The sequence below is a fragment of the Neomonachus schauinslandi genome, chromosome 5 (assembly GCF_002201575.2).
Source record: "Neomonachus schauinslandi chromosome 5, ASM220157v2, whole genome shotgun sequence".
NCBI lineage: Eukaryota > Metazoa > Chordata > Mammalia > Carnivora > Phocidae > Neomonachus > Neomonachus schauinslandi.
The window spans coordinates 144,253,772-144,262,921 of record NC_058407.1 but is presented as its reverse complement, the minus strand read 5'-3'; the positions used below and the strand labels follow the sequence as shown (position 1 = coordinate 144,262,921).

At 47.6% G+C, this 9,150-nt stretch overlaps 1 protein-coding gene across 1 annotated transcript in view; it reads right to left on the bottom strand.

The window, feature by feature from the left end:
- ABAT (4-aminobutyrate aminotransferase) overlaps positions 1-9,150 on the bottom strand; it is an 80,977-nt gene that overhangs the window by 24,012 nt on the left and 47,815 nt on the right. Inside the window, exon 3 of the mRNA XM_021698065.1 lies at positions 1,782-1,879. Within this exon, the coding sequence (XP_021553740.1) occupies positions 1,782-1,879 (98 nt within the window). The remainder of the gene's footprint in view (positions 1-1,781; positions 1,880-9,150) is intronic.

Here is a 9,150-nt window from a genome sequence, read left to right as displayed (position 1 = left end):
ACTGCCTTCGGCTCAGGTCATGATCCTGGAGTCCCTGGATCGAGTCCCGCATCAGGCTCCCTGCTCGGCAGGGAGCCTGCTTCTCCCTCTGACCCTCCCCCCTCTCATGTGCTCTCTCTCTCTCTCATTCTGTCTCAAATAAATAAATAAAATCTTTAAAAAAAAAAAAAGAAAGAAACTGGGAATTATAAATTGGGAACTGGGAACTAGTTGCTTTACTACTACAAAGATTTAATCTATAAAAATAATACAACATAAAATCAACTTTAGCAATTAGTGTCATAAAATTATATATTTCCACATAAAAATAGAAACTAATACTAATGACAAGAATATAAAAAAAAATTATTCCAGGTATTTCACCACTATGAAATTAAAATCCACCCCTCCTCCACAGAAATATGCATGAAAAAATGTCCCTCCTTCCGTTGGTAAAATGCTATCAAAATAACTACAATCATTTGCATTAGTACAAAGATTTCTGGATTTGTAAAATAGTTGCAGTGACAAAAGGGATATTTTCTGACAGTAAAAAAAGTGGCACTGGGCGCCTGGGTGGCTCAGTTGGTTGAGCGACTGCCTTCGGCTCAGGTCATGATCCTGGAGTCCCGGGATCGAGTCCCGCATCGGGCTCCCTGCTCGGCAGGGAGTCTGCTTCTCCCTCTGACCCTCCTCCCTCTCATGCTCTCTGTATCTCATTCTCTCTGTCTCAAATAAATAAATAAAATCTTTAAAAAAAAAAAAAAAAGTGGCACTGTGGATAAAATCTGCAAAATCTGCAAAGAAAAAAGCCAGTTTGTATTAAAAAGGTTTACACTGTTATTTTTTCGGTGCAAACATTAGAAACAGTATAGCACATCACAACATAGAGCCAAGGTTAGTCAGCCTTCTGAAATGCATACTATGCACGTCGTGTAGCATCTTTGAGGAGAGGCACCAACCTCCCTCATCAGACTCATCTTGTGCCTCTTCCATCTCACACAGTAACATCTATTCCAGGGATTCAGAGCTACCCAATGTGTCTCATATGCCATGTCCTGTCACCCTGCATGCCTCTCCACATACCGTTCCCCTTGTCTACAAAAGAATAATGCACTCCTTTGGTGAATTCTTCCTTTTTATCCTTCAAGGTCAAGATCAAGATCAAGGGCCTTTGCTATCCCTGCCCTGTGCCATCTAGCATTGCCATTTTCTTCCACTTTGGTCAGATGTTCTGCCCCAGACCTTCACTCTGGACTCAAAGCAAACCATGTGACTTCCTTTGGCCAACAGAATGAGGTAGGAGTGATGGTACACCAATGTGGAACCTAGACCTTAAGAGACCCATTATGTGCTCTTCTCTGCCACTGCCATGAGGATGAGCCCAGCCTAGGGGCTGGAGGATGAGAGACACATGGAGTAGAGCCAGGTCACTGCAGTGACTAAGACAAGCTCAGCCTAGATCAACCAGTGGTCAGTCATCCCCCAGGCATGTAGATGGGCCCAACAGAGCTGCCTAGCTAACTCCCAGTTAACCCCAGATGCGTAAGTCATCTGTATGCTACTGAGGTTCTGTAATTTGTGCACAGCATTACTGTGACAACAGACAATTGATACATCTCCTCTGAGAAGGCGTCTTTGACTTTTCACGGCAGAATGGCCTAGTTTAATGTCCTGGATCTCTAGTGGTAAGCTCTCTGAAAGCAGCTAAGAACACAGGTCCGTAAGCTTCGCTGTGTTCTTGCCTCATGGACTCCTTTCGCTCCATTCTTAAGAACACCACTCAAGTGTGCTCAACTCACCCGAGATCTAGGCCCTGGGACTTCAGTCTTCATCAGGGGCCCGTCATAATCAAATTCGACGTCGACTTTGGCTGCGGCTTGACTGATGTGTCTGGAGCCTGTAGTAGACAAAGATGGTGAGAATCCCTGGTAACAGTAGGTATAATGAGAACTCTGCCCTAACAGGTGCCCAATGTCCCCAACAGAGACAGTGCCAGGACCTCAACCCCATCCTAGCCAGACCACCCCTGAACATGGAGTCTGGCCAGACCTGGGCACCACAAAAACAGTGCAGATTCCAACAAATGGGAAAGCCCAGTGCTAGTGAAGTTGTAGGCAAATAGGTATGCTCATGTTCTGCTGGTGTGAGTATCAGCTAATGATGCCTTCTTATTCCTTTCCACTGAGCAATCTCATTTCAGGATTCATCCTAAGAAAATAATGGGACCAGTACACAAAAATGTATGTTACAAATATTTATAATAATACTGTCTTTCAAGAAGAAAACAACCTAAATTTCCAACAATGGACGGCAGCTAAACACAATATGGCATATTCCACTATTTCAGGGACATGGACATTTTTATTATTATTATTTTTTTTTTTGAGAGGGAGAGAGCACGAGTGTGGAAGGGGCAGAGGGAGAAGGAGAGAATCTTTTTTTTTTTTAGAAATTAGGTAACTTCTTTTTTTTTTTTTAATGTTTTCTTTATTTATTCATGAGAGAGAGAGAGAGAGAGAGAGAGGCAGAGGCAGAGGAAGAAGCAGTCTCCCCGCCTAGCAGGGAGCCCGATGCGGGACTCGATCCCAGGACCCTGGGATCATGACCTGAGCCGAAGGCAGACGCTTAACCATCTGAGCCACCCAGGCGCCCCAGAAGGAGAGAATCTTATGCAGACTCCATGCTGGGCCTGGAGCCCAATGTGGAGCTCGATCTCACAACCCTGAGATCAGGACCTGAGCTGAAATCAAGAGTTGGACACTTAACTAACTGAGCCACCCAGGCGCCCCTGGAAATTTTGAACTTTTATGGACATGGAAAGATGGCCATAGTATTACCATGTGAAAGGTCCGATTATAAAAATTATCCAAATTTTGCCAAAATTTAATTTATACCCAAACTTATATCCAAATGTCTCTATAGAGCAGAGTTCCTCAGTCCTTAGTGCTACTGGCATTTCAGGCCAGATAACTCTCTGTTGTGGGGCTGTCCTGTGCACTGGAGGATGTTTATCTGCATCCCTGGCTCCACCCACCGGGTGCCAGGAGCACCGCCCCCCGAGTTGTGCCCCTAGTTGTGGCATTCAAAAATCACCTAGGAGGAATAATCAAATGTCTAAATTCAGGTGGTCCCCGGGGTGCCTGGGTGTCTCAGTTGGTTAAGTGTCTGCCTTCAGCTCAGGTCATAATCTCAGGGTCCTGGTATCGAGTCCCGCATCGGGCTCCCTGCTCAGCAGGGAGCCTACTTCTCCCTCTCACTCTGCCCCGCCCCTCCCCCCCCCGCTCCTGCTCTCTCTCTCAAATAAATAAATAAAACCTTTAAAAAAAAAACTTTTAATTTTCAGGTGGTCCCCACTTATAGATGCTTTTTGTTAAAAAAAAGTTTGGGGCACAAGTTACTTGCTTGAGATCCATTTCACATTTCTGCATCGTAATAAATGTACATATGGGAGTTCCCAGGCTAGACCCACAAGGCTTTTGAGCTCAGCATGTGGCGGAAATAAAGGGCAGCCTGAACCCCACGTCTTGATCCCTGACTGAAAGACATCTGTGCTGAACCCTTGATCCCTGACTGAAAGACATCTGTGCTGAACCCAAGGTAAGGGTGGGGTGACGGACCATCAGTAACCCCCAGAAATCCCTTTAATGTCCCTGCTCATCTTTGATCTTCCTGGCACGTAAGTGGTACATGGGAAATGTTAGTTCCTCTTACTTGGGTTGCATCAAACTAGGGAATCACATGTAAGTCGTATACATGATTTCACTTCTCTTTATGCAACCCTGAGGGGTACAGTATTGTTTCCATTTTATAGGAGAGAAAACCAAAACTCAGAGAAGCAAAGAACATGCTAGGCTCTGTTTGTCTCTCCCTCCCTCTCTCTGTCTCGCACACACACAGCTTGCCAAACTCTACAAAGCCATATTAGAAAACATTTAAATTCATTCTTAATTTTCCATAATTGCTCTGGATATCAAAGAGGGTTTTTGAAATTAATTATGTAACAAAATATAGCCCTTTGAACATGAAGACCAGTTAAAATCCAGTGCTACTCTTATTTGAAGGCATGAAGCAGCCAGCTTTTATTGTTTTCTGTTTGATCTTAAAATGAAAAGGGAATCCCTAAAGAGTTTGTCCCATTAGCAGAGCGTTAAAGGTCGAGGAACATATCGATGACTTCTTTTTTACATTAAACGTTACTGGTCCAGACTGATCCCAGCTGGACCTGCATAAAACAAGGACGCACGTTTGGATAAAAAACAGTTCTTAACTGGTGCGGGTCCCACTGTTTCTAGTAGAGGGAAAGTGAAAAATTCAAAGTTGCAAGCTGTCCTCTAATGAGGACACACAGGTCCGCTCTTCCTTTCTCCAGAAAGTGTCTTGACACCATGCCGATGCAGCCAGATTTCCTGGGATCTGGAAAGTGGAAATGCTGGCGCTGGAAGATCCCCAGTGGGAGCCGCAGCTGAAAGGGTCTCGAGAGAAATGACAGGCGCGAGTGGGGTCATGTGGGGCTATTGGTAAAAGGACACCAAGGCTGCGAGCAGACGGCAGCAGGGGAGTGGAGAGAGGGCGAGAACCCATCCCCCAGGGATCAGGGAGGGATGGGGCATGAGACGGGGAAGCTGAGGGACAGGTCTGTATGAAGAGCTGCATCGGTTCCTACCATGTGTCAAGTCTTCGTGGGTGTGGACGAAAGAGGGCCAGGGCCTCTGGGCAGAGATCCTGAAAACCACAGCCTGGTAAGTTTGCTGGCAACAGGGCTATCGAACACGGGATGATGGGGCAGCTAGCACGGATTCAGCCCCCACTGTGTGCTAGGCAGGCCCTACCCAGGCGAACTCCCATCTACTGTTTTTATTTATCCACAACCCTCTCGAGAGATGGTTCTCAGGTTATAGATGAGGAGCAGAGAGGTTAAGCAACTTTCCCAAGGCCACATAGCAAGTCAGTTGCAGAGCCAGGATTTGAACCCAGGTCCGATGCTTTTGCTTTTCTATCTCAATCATGACTTTTTGTAGAGGAAAATAACCAAATACCAACACAACAAATATTCTCTTGCGTATTTTTTTTTACGGTGGGCTCCATGCCCAACGTAGGGCTTGAGCTCATGACCCTGAGATCAAGAGTTGCACACTCTACAGACTGAGCCAGGTGCCCCTGAGTATTCTTTTAATGATGATATATAATCATGGTATATAAACCACAGGAGAAAACAACCAGATTTCCTTTCCTGGGATCTCTTACAACAAGTCACGCGAGCAGAGGTGTCCATTCATCAGGAGTTCATGGTGAGCATACCCAACAGCATCCCAAGCACTTTCCATGGACTGTCTCACTTAAGCCTCACAGCCCCCTGGGAGGTAGATGTCATGATCATTCCCATGTTACAGGTGAAGACACTGAAGCTCAGAAAGGTCAACTAGTTTGCCCAAGGTCACATAGCTGGTAAGCGGCTAAGCTGAGAATTTGTCCTTCAGACCTCTCCTTTCCCAGAGACTATCTTTCATCTCATCTGGTGCCGGGCTCTGAAATGAAACATTTGCAGCAAAACAACTCACTTCCTTCAAAGACAAATTCCTAGAGGCACAAAGAAGCAAAGAAAGTTTGAATTAATATTGAACTACCCAGCATTTTCATTCATGAACGAAGCAGCACAGCCAGGAGGCAGGCGTGTGCCTCAACACCTGAGACCCCGCAAGGTGGGGGGGGTGGTCCACCCAGCCCTCTGGGTCTGATGACGATGCCTGCCACCCTTGGGGCCTCGCCAATCCAGAGTCAATGTTTAACTCCAAACTATAAAAACAGCCATCAAATGTTTTTACTGTTCTCTTGATCTTTAGAGTGAGAGTAATAAACGAATGCCAGTTTCCCAAACAGCAAGGTCTCTGTATGTGAGCCTGGCCAAAGTCAAAGTCAAGTTCAATTGGAGTTGTATGCTCTGCTTTCCTTTAAAAAATCTTATCCTCCCTCCCCCCAAGTGTCCACCCTACTTATTATTTTTTTAACCAATTAAGATCTATAATATCTGGAGAATACTAGTAGCATAAATTACTACATGCTGTCCCAGAGAAGTATCATTCCTTAAAATCTGTTTAATTCTGATAAACCTCCAGTAAGAACTTCAAGTGTAACCTATCATCCCATAGAGATGCCCAGACTTGCGTTTGGGGTGCGCCTGGCTGGATACCACTTCCTCCCTGCTTCTCTGGGGAAGGGAAGACCACGGCCTCTGCTCGGGGCTGATGTGAAATTAGTTCAACTAATGACCTCCCAAGATGGGAGGCAAAAAACTTCATGAATCAGTTTTGCTGTTATCCTCAGCACGTCATCCTGTGTCCTGTTTGGATCCTTTCCTAGCCATGAAAAGAGCATCACACTTCTTCCAGCGACATCTCAGGATTTGAAAGTTTGGGTCCATGTGGTCAGCGAGCAGATGTGTTGAATGATCTACAAACGCCAAATATCAGAGGGCAATCGTGCCACCTTTTGACAGCGGTAATTCTGCATCGGATTTAGCCTTGCAGCCTGAATACTGGCATCATGTCGGCCGGGATAAATCATACTTTTAAGGGTGGTCATACACATAATCATGTCTCTGTGTCCTCCATAAACTTGCAATCGATTGTGGGTCTGTGACCCACAGACACAAACTTCTCCAGGCACGAGGCCACCATCATTTTTCCTAGGATTTTCCTACAGTCACTGTGTGATTGTGACTTTCACAGATCCACGCGAGGTCACCAGTACGAATACTGTAGGCATAGGCTGACTGAGCCGGGCTGGAGCCACTGAACACAAGGTCATACACCACCTTCATGCAAAGGATGGTTTGCTGGGGCCCTCTGGAGGACTCCAAGGAGGAGTCCCTTCTGTGCATCTCATGGTCCAGGCACGAGACCCAACAACGAGCCACTTTGGGGGCACCCTCCTCAGCTGTGGTGAGACAGCTGCCAGCCTGAGGACCATGGTGTTCAAAGACCTTGAGTCGTTTATTGTTCTTGATGAAGGTGACCACAGTGCCATTTGCCAGCCCTGCATAGAAGATTCGCTGTCTACTATGGCTCTTCCTGCTGTGGTTGCTCCACACGCCCTCGCGTCTGAATGCGTAGCAGCCAATGGTGTGGCCACTGGAGCTAGTGTAAAGGGCATCTCCCCAGAGGTTCCAGCATCAGGGGGCAGCTCACTTCGGAGGTACGGCCCTCACAGACACCACGCACTTCCGACTCACCAGCTAGAAGCTCGGACAGTGTTCTCTGCTGAACAGGTAAGTTCTCAGGTATCTGAATTGCATTCTTCACTGAGGCTGGGTGCCCCTCACCGCGCCTTTTGTGACTCATCCTCATCTCCCGGCTCTGAGGATATTTGTTTTGTTTTGTGTTTAAAGATTTTATTTATTTATTTGACAGAGAGAGACAAAGCGAGAGAGGGAACACAAGCTGGGGGAGTGGGAGAGGGAGAAGCAGGCTCCCCGCTGAGCAGGGAGCCTGATGCAGGGCTCAATCTCAGGACCCTGGGATATGACCTGAGCCGAAGGCAGATGCTTAACCACTGAGCCACCTAGGTGCCCCTCTGAGGATATTTGTAAAGAGTTCTTTGATCCCTTCACAGAAGAGATCACCGTCTGAGTGTGTGCCACACTCATAGGGACACCATCCTTACAGCAAGCGCCAATTCCTACATAGAGCTAACTTCATCACAACCACAACAACGCGTTTCTCATGAGTTTTGCTCTCTGGAGTCTCAAATACCCTTTTCAGATTGACTGTTTGGTTTCTCAAGAGAAACCAGAGTCAGAAGAATCGATGGCCATTGCCTGGAACTGAGGTTTAGGAGTTCCTAGGACTTCTCATCTCTGACACTCTTGTTCTGGACCACTTCTGCTGCCTTCCCACGTGGAGGCTGTAACTCTCCCCACTTTGGTTGACTTTCCTGTTTTTACTTCCCTTGCAGGGTGAGCAGTAAATACATCCTGTCCAGTGTCACTGTTCTCAAGAACATGGGCAGCCCACAGAGCCTTCTTCTTCCTGAGTTTCTTTTTCCTCGTTTCCCCTTGTTCCAGCTGATGTCGGAATGGACTCTGCCTGTGTGCAGGCTGGTCAACTGGAGGTGGGGCTCCTTCTCCAAGGGGGGTTTCTGATGCAAATGACAATCTTGGAAGACCCGCTATTGCCTTTGGGTGGCTCCTCACCTTTTTCACCTATGCTTGGTGCGGGGGGGGCAGTTGATTTCGAAGAGCATGCGTCTCCTCTCTTCCTGGTGTTTCCTTGCTCTGTGGAGATCCTTGGTTCTCGGCTAAGCTCCTGGCAAGCTTCCGTCAGTCCTGAGAAGGACGAGGTTGCGGTGATGGCTGGCTAAGCTGGACCATTGGCACTGTTCTCTCTGTTAGCTCGCAGTCATTCCTCGGACGCACTGCAAGCCACAGCCTCGTGACACGGCACTCACATTCTTGCATTCTCATCTTGTTCAGGAGACGTGGGTTCTCCTTTAACCTGAACAGAGGCGTCTGGAGCAGGAACACTGCCGCAGACTCGGAGAGCAGGGGATGTGGCTGCTCGGACAGGACTCCCGTGGGTGAAGGGGACCCAGAGGCCGATCCACCCCCAGGGGCTCTCCATTTCTAAGACTGGCTGTCATTGTGCTCAGTGCCAGAGGCACAGCTGCCGTCTGTGTCTGCATCTGCCAAACTGGAGACCGCAGGGCTGACGATGAACTTGACGGAAGAGGGCTTCCTTCTCCGTCACTCTTCTGGGCGTGCTGGTTCTCTAAGGGGGCAGGGAACTCTCCGGGCTGTTCAGGTCTTTTGCCAAATGCATCATAGGTATGGTATGGTCAGAGGAGAGTTGTGCACTATGTCGCCTCTGAGTAGCAAAGTTCTAGCCCTTTGTCCTGTTCTCAGGAAGGCAGCACGCCACTGATTTTTTTAACACACTCATGGAGGAAAATATCAACAATTTCACCACCCAGAGGTAACCACTTTGCTGTCTAGTCTCTCAGTCTCTGCACTCCATTTGCCAGGATAAGATTATCAATGATTTGGGGGGAGGGGCATGAAGCAATGCCATTGGGAGCACTGTCTCAGCCCTGAGCCACCATGTCTAATGGCTTCACAGTGATCTGATGGGTGCAGACACCACACCAACACCTAAGCACAGTGGGTGTGGTGAGGGC